The following is a 16,197-nucleotide window of genomic DNA, read 5'->3' on the forward strand; positions in this document are numbered from 1 at the left end:
CCACTCCCCCAATTTTTGTGTCATCTGCAAACTTCTTTGGTAATACTTTTATGTTTTCTTTCAGGTCATTAATAAATATTTTTTATAACATAGAGCCAAAAATTGATCACTGAGGGACTCCATTAGAAGCACACCCATTCAATAATGGTTCCCTGTAAAAGGAGCATTCAGGAATCAGGCCCATGTTTTTAAATTACAGCAATAAAAGTTTTAATTTGCCATGTTAATTTGGCCATTAGTGATATCAGCTGTTCAAATAGTTCTTTCTGCTGAGCTCTGTCCTCTTCCCTTAACCGCCATTCCTGTTCCAGAAACTATGAAGGAAGTGCCTGTTCCCACATTGAAACCCTGTCCTCAAGCTGTATAACCTTTCCTTTTGTCTCTTGCCATGACTCTCTAGCTGTAAGTCCCTCTGTCTTTGGTACTGGGCCTACTCGTTGGCACTGTCCAGAATTTCAACCATAAATTTATCACAGAAATGCTTCCTTTTGGAATAGTCCATGAAAATACTTTGTCCCAGGCTTTGTAATGGAATGCTGAACTGTATTACACCGTTCCACCACTTAGTGGCACTGTGTATATAATACTTTATTTCAGCAAACCTCATCCAGACCTGCCCATCTCTATCTGATGTAGAAGAACATGACATGGTGTCAGAAGTAAACTAGGAACAGACGCAGAGGGGAAAAGACAGCAAAGATTGCACACAGAAGGAACAAAGCAACAAAGGTTGAAGGATCTCATCAACATGTCACTCTTCAATCCCTTAATGAGGGACCATTAAAGAGCACAAACGGAGTTGTAGTTTTAATGGACAACATTCTGATATATGGATCTTTGAAGGAAGAACACAACAAAACCCTTAAAAAGTCCTAAGCCTAATCAGTCAGTCTGGACTGAAACTAAACAAGGAAAAATGCATTTTCCACCTATCCCAAATTGAGTTTTGGGGACAGACCATAAATACAGATGGAATCAGTCCTACCCTGAGAAAGCAAAAGCAATTCAAGAACTGAGTGCACAATTAGTGTCCCTGAATTGAGATATATACTGGGTATCATAAATTACTTTGGTCAATACCTACAAGAATCTTCTACAGTTAAAAAACCACTGAATGAACTGTTAATGTCCAACACATCTTAGCTATGGGGGCCAAATCAAGAAATTGCCTTCAAAAAAGTAAAAGAAATTATCTCAACAGCTCCAGTTCTCAAGTACTATGATGTGAACAAATCCATAATGGTTGGTGTGGGCGCAAGCAGCTGTGGGCTGGGTGATGTATTGTTGCAACAATATGGTTCTGAGTGAAGCCAGTTGCATTTATAGAAGCAGAAAAGCTATATGCACAGATTGAAAAGGAGTGTCCGGGTATGGGCATGTGAGAACTTTTACATATAAATGTGTGGACTTTGTTTTGCTGGTCTCGCACTAAAGATGTACCAAAACCTGCGTGTGCTCCCCTGACTATGAAACCATGCACTTTGCAGAAGACTTCTGTTCAGGCTCCATTGCAAACACAGAAGGGTCTCTGGTGTGTTTGCAGCTGAGTGTCCAGAAGTCAACAGAAGGGTTAAATGCTGACTCACTGTGCTGCTGTACTACACACAGTGGGGTTGCCTCTGTTTTCCTGGAGTTGACTGGAAATTCTTGAGATAGAGAGGACAAAGGAAGGTGTCCCATTGGATTGTGGGGTACTTTTGGCGGTCTCTTAGGACCCAGTGTGGTGGGGCTGTGTCTACACTGAAAAGCAATAGGTCTCAAACCCTGGGTTCTGGCTTGACTTGACTTGATCCCTCCACCCCCACAGGGTTCTAGGACCATAGGTCCAAGCCCAAGTCTAAGAGATTTTTATGCAGATGGAAGTGGGGTTTGGGTGCAAGACTGAGTCTGAGCCCTGGCTTATATTGCAGTGTAGATATACTCAGATATACAAACATTCTTTTCTCAACCTGTGTATTATATAATTTTAACATTTGCTTTAATAAAATTTTTGTAGTCTCGGAGTCCAGGTCAGTTGACCTGGGCTTGCAGGGCTTGGGCTGAGGAGCTAAAATTTAGGCTGGAGCGTGGCCTCTGACATTCTCCCTCCTCACAGGATTTCAGAGCCCAGACTCCAGCCTGAACCCAAACATCTACACAGCAATTTTTAGCCCTGCAACCTGAGCCCTCCAAGCCCAAGTCAGCTGCCCCGGGCCAGTACTGAAGTTTAGGCATACCCTTTGAGTTCATTCTTGAACCTAGGCTGCCTGCATGCATTGGCCAACAGCACACTGTCCAGACACCAGCAAACATACTTCTTTCTTTTACCTAACTTCAGTTTGAGTATCTTCCTTTAAACAAATTGCAGAAGGAGCATCTGGGCTTAGTAAAAAGGTCAGGGTATAGAGGCAGTTTTGTATTCACTGCCAAGTTTAGAAATAAAGCAATGTTGAAGATAATGCAATAAATTCTGTATAAAAACTGGAGAAATGCCTTGTGACTCAAGATATGTCAGATCACTGGCAAGGAAGTATTCCAACATGTCTCTTCAAATACGTACTCGAGAAATTACTGGACAGCTGACAGCATAATAAGATTGAAAGGTTTTGTAAAATATCCATCTTGGCATTGAAAATGTGACTTAAGTGATGCCAATTACACTTTACCTGCTCTATTCCTTCTGAAAATAAAGTATTATGGATTTAAATAGACATGTCAGCCTGGAGCTGCTACTAATGTATGTATAATTACACAATGAACCTTAACATTTCAGAACCCTGTTTAGAATAATTGATATGACTGTAAAGTTTGTAATGCAGCATCCCTGGAGTTGGTTTATGGAAGAATATAAAGAAAATTAAAAGATGTACCTGATTCTCATTTCAGCAGTTATGTACTATAAGCACCTTTAATATAGTCTGTGCCAATTACTATACAGTTTAGCCAGATATAGCACTCTGCACTTGCACAGGAGTTAATCCTATTGCAGCTGCTTGTGTTTCCTGTGTGCAAGGGAACCTACTAAATATTGTGCAAACACTGCACAAACCTAGGGCCTCTTTCCACAAACCATAAAAGGTGTTTTGACATCAAGATAGCTATCACAGTGCAAAATCCTAGTGAAGACAAGGCCCATGTAGTTTTTACCTCACTGTAATTAGTCAAGTTCAACCCTAGGTTGGGGGGGGGGGGCAGGGGAGTATGGGGTTACACTGAAAAACTACCTGTGCCTTGTCTCCACTAGGATTATGTATTAAGATAGCTATCTTGATGTAACAAAACACTCTTTTTGCACGGCAGACAAAGCCAGGGTGTATCCAGGGCATGGCTAAGAAAGTAGTGCTTCCCAACAGAACTCTACTTCTTCATACAGGTGGAGCGAGTGTACTGCTGAGGTTATCCCTCAGTGCTCTTGAAGGCCTTATACTGTTATGGATTGGGTGAAATCTCATTGAAACTGGTTGGCGTAATAGCCACCCTAAGAAACAATAGGAGCCTCCACACAAAGCATAGGCACTTGCAACACCACAGAAACAGACCTGTGTGGATATAGGGGTTTTGCTGGGTAGTACTTTTTGGGGGGTGGGGTTGAGAGAGAAAAGCAGGGGAAACACCAAAGAAACCAGGCGCAAAGCAGCAGAAAGCCAACGGCACAGCCAGAACGAGCACTGGGTAAGTGCTGGCTGAAAGGGGCTTGGAACTGTGAGCAAAGAAACCGTCTCCTGCTGTTTGACTCCTCCTGCGTTTAGGAGAACAGGACGCTGCTGTCCATTCTTGTAAATAAACAGGATTGCATTAAAAAAAAAGCTGATTCCAGCATCAATTTCTCCTCCTAATGATAACCTGCTGGATGCTGAATTTTTACTAACTGCTTGGCTCAAAAGGAGTAACAATACCCTGTGCTGGGGTAATGCGTCCCTCCACCATAGGTCAGATATTGCAGCTACCACGCCTAGCACTCCACTGGCTCTGGGAGTCACAATTTAGCCCTAGAGTAGTAAAAACGTAAAGAATCTCCACTGCCTTGCATGTTGTTTTGTTATTTAAATCTGTACAAGGCAAAAGTGCAGTGAGTGTAAAATGCTGCTGCAGCTGAATAGTAGCATTTTAACCCCACTTTGCAGGCTCCGTGTACAAATGTAACGCAGTTGTATAAAGTGGAGACCCAATACAACACACATGCTTGTGCTACGATTCAAAGAAGAGATTTCAAAGTCTCTTTTCCAGGCTCATATAGCATGCTGTCCAGTGGTGAACAAAACCTTGAGTATATTCATTCCTGCAGGTGTTTTTTAATGCAAGCCATACATAGTTTTAAGATGGAGCTTGATAGTTTTATGAAGGGGGTTACATGACAGGATTGCCTGTGATAGAAGGAGACTGTTCTTGACAACTCAGGCGGTCTCTTCCAGTCCTGTATTCTTTTAGTTCCCTGGTTACATTTCTAAAGCAGTCCTTCTGTTCTGAGTGTTCTTGTAAGATGCATTAACAAAATAATAAAGTGACTGTTTTAAGTGGTTGGGGAATTTTGTTTGGATCCTGATGCTCAGACCAAATAGTGAGGGGTACAAGAGTCTTGGAAGTTTTTTTTAAAAAGATGTGATTCGATCGTGTGGAAATTATTAGTGGAGTTCCTTTGTTCCATGAGGAGCGAGAAGTTAGGAATAACGTGACGTTACAGTGGACCCATCTGGCCTACCAGGAAAATCCCATTTAATTGCTCCTTTGCCAGAAATGTTAAATCACTTCCTGGGAATGCAGTTCATTTATGACATATGGAAATCATTGAAGAAAGTCACCAGTGAATTCAAAACTGCACTTGAGGTGCGAGCATTTCTTCTAAGTAACGATAAGTCGTGTTATCCCACTGTGCAGAAATTGCTGGAACTAGATTTACTCACTGTTTGCGTTATTTTACGTTTTAGGGCGATAACACTAAGCTCCCTTGGTGTTTTGTCCTCTGTTAGGGCTTGTCTATGCTGGCACTTTACAGCGCTGCAACTTTCTCGCTCTGGGGTGTGAAAAAACATCCCTGAGTGCTGCAAGTTTCAGCGCTGTAATGTGCCAGTGTAGACAGTGCACCAGTGCTGGGAGCTATTTCCCTCGTGGAGGTGGGTTTTTTGTAGCACTGGGAGACCTCTCTCCCAGCGCTATGCCTCAACTACAGCACTTTAACATTGCTAGTGAAGACGTGCCCTAGTCAGAGAGGTAGAACTATGATGGAATTCTCTCATCATTTTATTTCCTTATCAACCAAGAATAAAAAGCAAAGAATCTCAAGGCAGTAGAATTACACAACATTTAACTAGTGCTTTTCATTCAGAAGAATTTCAAGGTACGGTACTTCATAAATATGGGCCAAACTCGATAGTAGGGTGGATAAATAACCATGGGTTTTTTTACTGGATTCTTAAATTTAAATACATTTTTCTTTTTAAAATTTAACTTGTTTAAAAATCATCTGAAATTATGACAACCTATTTTAAGGCCTAATCTTACTATAATCTATTCAAATCATTTAAATAAATAAAAATGCTGCATCAACTAGCTCTCCTCAGAGTTTAGTGAGTTAAAGGATGCATTTTTTTTTCAATTCAGAATTGTGAGAAAACATTTTTAACTCTTGAAGTCAGTTCAAGCTTTATAAATATGACACAATATCATGTACTGCATTAAGTATCATTTTCAGTCTTTACAATGAACTAAATTCTGGCATATACATTTTTCCAAACAGAAATACTTCCACTTTCTGTTGTGCAGAAAAGTTTTAGCCTTAATTACTTTGGTTTAAATTTAGCAAACAGATTCAGAGAAAATATTTTCTTTGTTTTGACTAGTTCATTCAAGTTGAGAATCCAATTGGGAATTGAAAAATAAGAAAATGTGTTTTCCTCTTTCAGTCTACAGAGGGGGAAAAAACAGGTGGGAGAGACTGAAATCTACTGATCTACTAATTCTAAAAATTTGAAGCACATAGAGTCAAATTTTCCAAGGTATTTGGCATGAAAAGTTGCAGACTGGTCTCTAGTGGGATTTTCAAAAACACCTAAACAGGTTAGGTGTTAGGCACCTGGGGGGTGTACACTCCACACTGGCAGCAAAAGGCTTCTCAGGAGCCTGAGGACTCAATTAGCTCACCTGCATAAACCTGTAGGGTGTGGTGAAGGCCCAGCTGGGAGGAGCTGGATCATCATAAAAAGAAGGGCTTAGAACTGTGGGGGAGTCCTATTAGGGACGTAGGAAGCCAAGGGGAAGACCAAGCCCTGGGATCCTCTCCTGAGAAGGGAAAGCAATAGTCCAGGAAAGAGAGAGAGAGAGAGGGAGAGGAAAAAAAATAGGTAGAGTGAGCCCCTGCAGTGAGCCTTGATAAAAAGGAAAGGAACCAGCTCCCCAGGGAGAAAGCCCTGAGAGGCCTTGCTTGCTGTCAGGCACGCTGAGGAGGCTGGCAGGGACTCTGCGAAAGGGGAGTTGAGTAGAACCAATACCCTGTGAGTATTGGTTCTGCCCCAGCCCTTCAGAGCAGCCTCGTCCACTTCCCCTGTGCAGTAGGGGAGCAAGACAGGCAGGAAGCTGGCTCCCGACAGATGAGACCACCTGACTGTTACATCATGACTACTCCCTCCAGCACCCACGTCTAGGATTGCCAGGTGTCCAGTGTTCAACTGGAACACCTGGTCAAAAACAGACCTTGTGTCTGTGGTCAGCACTGTTGACCAAGCCGTTAAAAGTCTAGTTGGTACGGGGCTGGCAGGCTCCCTACCCGGCTCCATGTGGCTCCCAGGAAGCAGCCAGCATGTCCCACCAACTCCTAGGCGGAGGAGTGGGCCAGGGGGCTCCATGCGCTGCCCCCGCCCCAAGCACCAGCTCTGCAGCTCCCATTGGCCAGGAACCATGGCCAAAGGGAGTTGCAGGGGCAGTGCCTGTGGGCTCAGGCAGCGCATAGGGTCCCATGGCCTCTCAGCCTAGGAGCCTGGCATGCTGGCCGCTTCTGGGAGCTGCCTGAGGTAAGCACTGCCTGCACCCCGAACCCCCTCCCATACCCCAACCCCCTGCCCCAGCCCTGAGCTCCCTCCTGCACTCTGAACACAGCCCCAACCCTGAGCCCCCTCCCGCACCCCAAACCTCTCATCCCCAGCCCCACCCTAGAGTGTGCAACCCCAGCCAGAGCACTCACCCCCTTCCGTGCCCCTGCCCCAGCCCTCAGCCCCCTCCCGCACCCAAAGTCCCTCCTGGAGCTCACACTCCGCACCCCCTCACACACAGCTGGTTAGTAACATTCGGATCTTCTGACTACCAATCCAGTGCCCTATCCACTGGACCACATTGCCTCTCAACTATTTATAAAGGTACCTATAATATAAATTGTGACTGAAAAAAATATTGGAAGGAACAATCATGTACTAGCAAAGGGATGGCCTAAATCGCACATCTTGTCCGACTTCTATGACTTTATGACCAAGAACAGTTATAAAGTGAATAAGAATTAAATAATTGGAGTAGGTGTTATGATTTATTCTCATTTAGTTCTGACCCAAACAGTCCACATTCTAGCAGAGCTGAGGACGCAAAAACAGAATCTGATAGGGAGTGACTCAAAAGAGGGAATACGAGTTTAGCCATTCTTCCTCATGTACTTAAATGTTAGAGCAAAAGACTGAGTAACATTTCCCAAACTTGAAGAAAAGCTCTGTTTAAACTCAAAAGCTTGTCTGTATCATCAATAGAAGTTGGTCTAATACAGTAAAACCTCAGAGTTACGAACACCTCGAGAATGGAGGTTGTTTGTAACTCTGAAATGTTCACAACCTTGAACAAAATGTCATGGTTGTTCTTTCAAAAGTTTACGACAGAAAATTGACTTAATACATCTTCAAAACGTTACTATGCAGAAGAAAAATGCTGCTTTTAAATGTCTTAATTTAAATGAAACAAGTGCAGAAACAGTTTCTTCACACCTTGTCAAATATCTTTTTAAAACTTTCCCTTTATTTTTTTAGTACTTCACATTTAACACAGTACTGCACTGTATTTGGGGCGGGGGAGGTTGGGGGTTCTTGGGGGTTTTTTGGTCTCTGCTGCTGCCTTATTGTGTACTTCCAGTTACAAATGAGGTGTGTATGACTGGTCAGTTTGTAACTCTGGGGTTCCTAAGTCTGAGGTTCTACTGTAAAAGATATTACTTCACCTACTTCTCTCTGCAATATCCTGTGGCCAGCACAGCTACAGTCCTTCAAATAACCCTTTCCAAGATCAGTCTGTTTTAAATGGTTAGTAATGAAGCTGTATATTTTTCTTAGGCTGAAGCCTGCAATATGAAGTTTTCCACCAAATCAATATTTCTTTTAGATTTAAATGTTTCAGAAAAATCCTGCTTGAAGTGGTGTTGAATTGAGGGCAAAAGATAGGCATTGCAGTGTATTCACCGGACATAATTAGGATATTTAGTATGTCATTTCAAGCCATCATGAAATAGTCTAATGACATCATTGCCAGAGCTGTGTGAAATTTTCATAACAAAACCCCAAACCAATCAACTTTTTTACTCTTTTGGAATTTTCTAACCAATAAAAACTAACTTTTCCGAGGTTTGCTAATGTCTCTCTGCAAATTTGAGCCAATGTCAGAGTCTGGGTAAAGGCCATGCCATGCCTGCTGGTTTCCCATGGTTGTAACCCCAAAATCAAGCAAAGTTTAGCAGGTTCACTTTGAGTGTGGGGTTCAGCTGAATGTATGAAACTATTGCATATAATACAAGTATACTGAACTATACTGTGTGTGTATTGAATTTTTAAAAGAAAATTTCTTTCGAAGTATTTCACAGAGGATTTTAAAGAGTTTGTATTGGTATTCCTTTTTCATGTCCCTTTGATGTCCCCATTATCATGTACAGAAATGGTATTTTAGGTAATGTCACAGTTTTTACATGTAATATGTTGGGACGTTCCAGGATTGGAAGTAGTTATTGGAAAGTCTTTATAAAGGTATATAGAGCTCCCATGTCCAGCTATGAAAGAACACAAGATAATATCTTCAGTGTGTCACTGGAGCAAATTTAAATAGTGCCTGACCTGAACAATTATAGTTTTGTACAGGGAAAAAGGAAACATTTCTCTGGCAGGTTGTTGTAAACTGTATCTCACTGTAGCTGTTCAGGGTTTTGCAATGTTGGAAATAAGGCCCAGTGCAGATAGTCTAGTGGGCAGAGTGCAGTTAAGGCAATCAACAGTGAATCATAAATGTTATCATATGACTCTGCAATTTATCATTTTGCTATTACCACTGTATGTACTATGTATTTATATAAACTGTGCATATCCTTTTCTCTTTTAAATTTTGTATAGAAAGAAAGTAGCTCTTTTAAAACAACCCAGGAAATCATACCAAAAAAAAAAGTAAAGCAGAAAAAACATTTGGGGCGGGGATTTTCAAAGCTGGCTAAGGGATATAGCCACATTTCAAAGGATCTCCATAAGCAGCCATTCAAACTGAAAATTTCAAGCTGGCTTCTACCCAGTGTCTCCCCTTTTAAAAAAAATTAGGTATTTCACTCCAATACGGAGATATTGGCAAAGTATCTCAACCCCAATCCTGAAGTCCTGACTCGGGCAACATTCCAATTGGCTGCCATAGGATTTTCTCTTGAGTCAGAACTGTAGTATCGAGTTCCATAATGACATGCATGAAGGAGATGTGGAAATGTCCCCTTAACTTGGTGGTTCTGAATATATGCTCTAAACTGATCTCTAAATGAGGGCATTCACTCATCTTTCTGCAACATCTGAGATATTCTGAAAGCTGTTTCAGTTTGTTGAAAAGATTGAGACAATTAAGGGTAAATGATACTATGCCAATATTAAAAACAACCAAATCATGGCCCCATTTTTAGGCGGAGAAAAGTTCTTCTTAATGAATTCTGTGTTAAGGTGAGAGAAAGAGAAGAACCAGACTAAGCTGTCAGTCTTACGCTCGTATTCTAAAAAATCACCAGAAGAGCAACAGGTTTTTTATTTCTACTGAGGAGTGTTTTAAAGAAGAAATCATCATGCTAGGGAGATGCCCTATGTTTGGGCCTGAATCCTGCTGCCAGTGGAGTAATTTGCGGAATGCCTGATGCCTTCAGTGGGAGAAGGACTTGAGCATTTTATCCTCAGTTTTTCAGCTGTGCAGTTTTTACTGCTCTGTCCTTCAGAATCAGTCAGTCATTCCCCACTGGATCTCCCTGTGACATTTTAAGTTTACAGATCACTTGTGGTATTGGTGGTGATGTCTATAAGATCATGGCACATGGTTTTATCATTGTTACCTTCATTCTCCCTTTATATTTGTTCTCCACTCATTTGTTGCGCTTTTTTTTTTTCTTCACATGACAGCATAAGCCTTTCGAAGCAGGGATTATGTCTTCATGTGTGATTGTAGAATGCCTACAACACAGAGGCTTCGGTTCCGTTCAGAGCCTTTGGACACTATCACAATCTAGATAAATCAATAATAATGATGTCCTTGAGTTAATTTTGTTACCTTTTCTTAAATGCAACCCTTCTTTTTTCTTTTTCTTTTTTTTAGGCTATGCTGGTTATTTCAGAAAAGGAAAAGGCTGGTGAGTAAGCATTTACTTGTTTTCTCCTCTTCTTGTATTAGTTTCCTGGAATGTTAGCTACTTATCCCAGTGGTAAAGGGCAGGCTTAAACTAGGCTTACTCTGGAATGTTCAAGATTATAGACCTGACAAATCTCTGTGCAAATATCACTCTTTGCATCCTGACCTGGAACTGTCTTTTTGGGCAAGAGTCACAGCGTGTGCATGACAGGAGCAGAGATGTCTGAAAGAATTCTACCCAGCATCAAATGAACCAACATTTATCCTTTGTATTCGAGGTGCTAACTTTCTGCTTGTTGTTAAAAGCCATTGCAATGTATTTGAAGTCTCAATAAACAAACACTGAAGACAATGGGGCTGTTCACCTGAGCTAGGAAAGCAGGATTTATCCCATTGACTGGATCTTTGCTGTCTTAATAGTGGATAACAGGGAATTATGGTCTTCTGGAGTGTTTTATTGTAGATATTCCTTTGGCAAAAACAGTTAAGCACCTCTACAATATTAAGGGACTACTTTTGTATCGGTTTGTGCTATTTATGCTATCTGAATGCCATAACTATTCTGATTTGATTATGTGGCAGTATTAGAAGTGGTCATAGTAGTGCCCAGACATTGTGAATTGGCTTTATTGTTGTTGTAAATGGTAGAGTATTTTGCACCCCAAAAAACCTCTTGCCATATAACTCAAAGTACAATTTATGTGGGTATCTTTTGTACTTCTTTTTACTGATAATTTGTGTTGAGACCCATTAACTATAGCATTAAAATGACTTTCAAATGTTCATAGGAATGCTTAGACACCACTTGGAGTTTAGTTTCTGATGTTTATTTGTGACATTTTCAGGCCTGGTTTTTTGGGGGGGCAGAGGTTGTTTTTTTGTTGTTTAGCTTGCTGGTTAAGCGATGCTCAGAAAGAAAAGCTATGGTTAAAGCAGCTGTTTTTTCCAGGATGTCACAAGCAATTTTAGCTGGTAAAGTTCACAGTATTTCCCAAAACTATGTCCAATATTTAACAAGCCCATAATTAGTAAAATTTGCAAGAGGACCTCTTCTTTTGTATTGTTGTTATTATTAAAGTGGTCATCAAGAGGTTACTCAGAGTATTATGATTTGGAGTCCTGCTCCCTCCCTTACTTGCTCTTTTAATTAGTGGGTGTTTCCCCCAACTCTGTTTGTATATAGTTGAATAAAGCAGCACATTCCCAGCCTTCAGTATTGTAAGTAGAAAGCATTCCTTGTGCACTGAGTGGGCCTTACAAAACTGGTGACAAGAAAGAACATAAGAATGGCAATGTATGGGAAACTTGAGGAGCTTAATGCAGGAATGTATGGAAAGATTGGGTACTGTTTTCTTGCAAATGAGATTATAGATAATGGACAAAAAGAAAGCAAATTTCCTCAGTGTCTGTGGCAATAAAACCTACTTTCTCTCTTAAGGAGTTTGTTACAACCTCAGACATCAGGCAATAGAAGTTTAGAACACCTGCAAAAGAGGTTAACAGAGCACTTCACATCAAAGACAAACATTATTGTGGAATGTTTCAAATTTACTAGTAGAATGTGGAGGCCAGGTGAAAGTTTACCTGTATATGTGACAGAGCTGAAAAGATTAACAGAATATTGTTCATTCTGAAATGTCCTAGAGGATATGCTGTGGGACAGATATGTTTATGGAATTAATAATGAGAGAGAATTCACAGAAAATTCCAGGCAGGGGAGAACTTACCCTGGCTCAAAGCAGTAGAAATAGGAACAACAATAGAAGCAGCAGTGAAAAATTTACAATATTTGCACTTAGACTGTAGAGCAAATCATACAGATTCAATAAAGAAAATGCAAAGAAAGCTGGAAGGGACTCCAGGCTCCAGAGCGGTGTTTCCACTGTGCATCAGTGCAAAGCAGGACTGAACCCACTAGTGAATACTGGAGTGACCCTGTGTCCTATATTAGAGAACCCATCTGGGTGGTAGGTTCTGTGCTAAGCCCCATAAAATATAAAAGCCAAAAAAGTTAAAAAAAAGTTACTGGTTCTAGGGATCTGGGGACAAATGCAAAATCTGCTAGAAAGAGATCAGTTAAAAGATCTAAAACTGAATTGGAGGAAATTTTTGGATGAGATCCTAGCTAAACACCAGCACTCCAGGAAGTCTTGGATGCTCACCCAGCCATTTTTAAAGAAGGATTTAAGACTTTGGAAGGTTTAACAGCCAGGATTTATATCCAAGATGGTGTCAAACCAAAATACTTTAAAGCAAGATCAGTTCCTTATGCCCTCAGAGAAAAGACTGACGCTGCGTTAGATATGCCCTTCTTTTCCAGCCTCATTTCATCAGAGTAGTTTTCTGAATTCTGGTTAACCCAGAAAAGACCATCCTCATTTGCACGGATTATAAAATCATGGTGTATCAGGTTTCCAAATTAAGCATTTATGCCATTCCATGGATGGAGGAGTTGGTGGCAGTGTTACATGGGGATCAAAAATATAGTAAGCTGGAGATGTTGTAGGCATATCATCAGTTGAGGCTGGGGGTAGAAGTATACCACTATAAACATTCACAAAGGCTTATATCAGTACAATCAATTGAGATATCATATATCATCACCCCCTGGAATTTTCCAGAAGACCATGGAAAAATTGTCGAAAGGTAGCCCGTGTGCTGTAGTGAGGATTGATGACATCCTCATCACGCACAGAAGTGACACTCAACATCGGTCAACACTGCAGAAGGAGTGTTGGAGGCGGTGGAACCTTGCTTAAAACCAAGTAACTAATTTTTTATGAGATCAGAAGTGGTGTACCTGGACTACTGGATAGACAAGGAGTGGGGGATTCACAAGTGACAGGCAAGGTCATGGCAATTGAGAAGGCCCCAGCCCCTCAGAACACAACTGAGCCATGCCCATACGTGATAAAAAATTATTATTTGTATGGACCCACTGTGCTGGGTGCTCTCCAAATACAAAGCAAAAAGACAGTCCCTGCCCCAGAATGGTAATGAATGATAATGAATGATAATGAAAAGAATGATAATGCTGTTCCTAGAACAAAATGATGTCCTCCACGCAGAGTGACCTCACACGCACCATACATGAAAGGTCATGCTTTCCATGCAAGTGTAGAATGGCATGCCTCACTAAATGCCACTGACAGAAGAGGTGAAAATTGTTGCTGGCTGAACCCCAGCAAACCCCAGCACAAATTAGGCTCTTCCTGCCCTGAAGAATTTATAATGGATATAGATAAAACAAACTCAGGGTGGTGAAAGGGGTACAACACACAAGCAAAGTGAGCAATGAGGTGGTGGTGGCGGCAAACGTCATGTTAATTCCACTGTTTGATGGATTTAGGTAGGAGTTTCACTAAAGGGAAGGCAGAGGGGACATTGAGGGAGAGGGGTGAAGGGGACAGGACAGTGGAGAAAATGTTAAGAGAAGCGATGCTCTCTTCCAATAGAGTGGCTGCATCTGCTAGGTAATGTCCTAGTGTACAAACTGACAACTGGAATGGTGGACATCTATCATTTAGTAACATAAGAGATCTCTAATTTCAACAATCTATCTAGCAGCTATCAGATAGTAATGACTTTTGTTCACTATTCACAATATTTTAATCATATAGCACCTCCTGTAAAAGGCAGTCAAATCTCTTTAAAAACATGAATTAATCCTCACAGCCATCATATAATGAGGCATTATCATCCCCATTTATTTTGTGGAGAAACAGAGGCACAGTGAGAGTTGCCCAGGGTCACAGCTAGTTTGCTATAGAGCCAGAAATAAAACCCCGGATCTTCTGACTTCCCGTCTTACTCTTCAGCCAAAAGACCAAGTTTTCTCTCACTGTTAACCTGAGCTAGACATGAGGTGAAAGCCTTTTCAGCCCATAAGCAGTCTGTAGAAGCATGTAGTACACACACATATGCTTGACATACACAATTTCCTCTCTCCCCTTTTCCCCAGATTAGAGTTTTAGCATATTATGTTGAGTTTCACTTTTTTTTAATTATTTTTTTACAAACAAAAGACCTTTCTTATCATTCAGGGCCAAATGTCCAAATGTGACTGATTAATTGTTGGCTACCAGAATACATGGGTACCCAGAACATGTACAAAACACCAACTAGATCAAACAGAGGAGCGTTGTGCATGGAGAAGTGCTCGCCTTGTTTTCAGCTAGTTTGCAGTTTGTGCTTGTGCTTGGTTTGTTAGCAGCTGCAATATAAACTCTTGTTTAAAAGTCAGAAACTCGTGATGGTGTCATGCAGTGGGGAAAGATATAATTGGCATGCATTTTGGAGCAAGTCATATGTAACCCACCCTCCACTCGATGTGGCACTCAGTCTGCCTCTAATGGTGATTTGGCCTCATCTTTGTCCAGTGGAGCTATCTCTTTTAGTTCAGGGAATAGAAGCTCATGCTTTAAGATCCCAAGATCACAGGTTCTATCCCTGCTGCCAATAACCCACACAGAGGTGTAGTGTTACACATAAATCACAAGAGATGAAGCCATGAGTGAGTTAGTCTCTCAAAAATAGTGTTCTTAAAGCTTTTATACCACTTAGTATAAAACTGTCTATATGTTTACAATTAAACATTACAAATAAAATAAAAAAGCCTTTGAAGTTCAGTTACTCATTCCATTAATTAACAAAACTGCTTTTGTTTATTTTGCTACAAACAAACCAAAATTGTAAGTATATTATAGAACAAAACTACATAAGTATCCATGTGTGAGGATGTTAGGAAAATTGCAGTATACAGCATAAACAGGTTCAGGCAGAATAAAAACTGACTTGAAATTTCACTCAGAAGCTCAAACCAAACCACTTTTGACGTTCTGAAAAGTTTATTATACTAGTAACAAATTGCATTTGTTCCTTTTTTCCCACTTTGCACTACCTGGTTTCATCCAAGACTCAAAAGGGAAATAAATAAATACAGAGTGAGGCTGTTCTTTCAGGGTTTCTGGTCCAGAAATGTAGAAATCTCATTTTAAAACAATTGTTTTCCCAAGGCTTCCTATTATAAAGATTCCAGAGAATTATATAGCTCCAAGAGCTTTGGAATAAGCAACTGCACCTTTGGATGCTTAACTGAACTAAATTGTCAAACCTTTGGAGGTTCACACATCACTAATTATATTTGTTTATGCACAGTTGTTACTTATTTCATTAAATATTTTGTCTATTTTATATTTTTTCCAGCTAGGAGAAGGGCTTAGTCTACATAGAGGAGAAACTGTCAGCTGGGTTTTGTTTTGTTTTGTAAATAAAAGGGTTTTTTTATTTAAAGCCTAACTGAAATGTAATCTGAAAACATTATTACTTTTGTCAACCTATAGCTCAAGAAGGCTTAAGCGGTTAAAAGTTTTTGTAGTGGAGAGTGAAGAAAGCCCTTTAATTGTGGGGTCACTCTAGCAGATACTATAAATGAGCAGCCTGCCTGCCTGCTGATCAGAACAGCACTTGACCAGTATGCTTTGAGAGCACCATGAATTCTGATTGATTCCATTAATCACAGTGACATTTCTATCAGTGGGGAAAGGGTTTTAAATTAAAGATTTTAAAGCAGAAATTAACATCAAGGGCTAGATTATGCCTAGGTCTAAGAGATCCAAACAG

General features: G+C 40.7%; 1 protein-coding gene across 1 annotated transcript in view; it reads left to right on the forward strand.

Moving 5' to 3' along the window:
• The window catches only part of LOC140910983 (rho GTPase-activating protein 7-like), a 154,405-nt gene extending 143,821 nt beyond the window's left edge, over positions 1-10,584 (forward strand). The window contains exon 4 of the mRNA XM_073343194.1: positions 10,543-10,584. Coding sequence (XP_073199295.1) covers positions 10,543-10,584 — 42 coding nt within the window. The remainder of the gene's footprint in view (positions 1-10,542) is intronic.
• Positions 10,585-16,197: the final 5,613 nt, after the last annotated feature.

This window comes from Lepidochelys kempii, chromosome 4, assembly GCF_965140265.1.
Source record: "Lepidochelys kempii isolate rLepKem1 chromosome 4, rLepKem1.hap2, whole genome shotgun sequence".
NCBI lineage: Eukaryota > Metazoa > Chordata > Testudines > Cheloniidae > Lepidochelys > Lepidochelys kempii.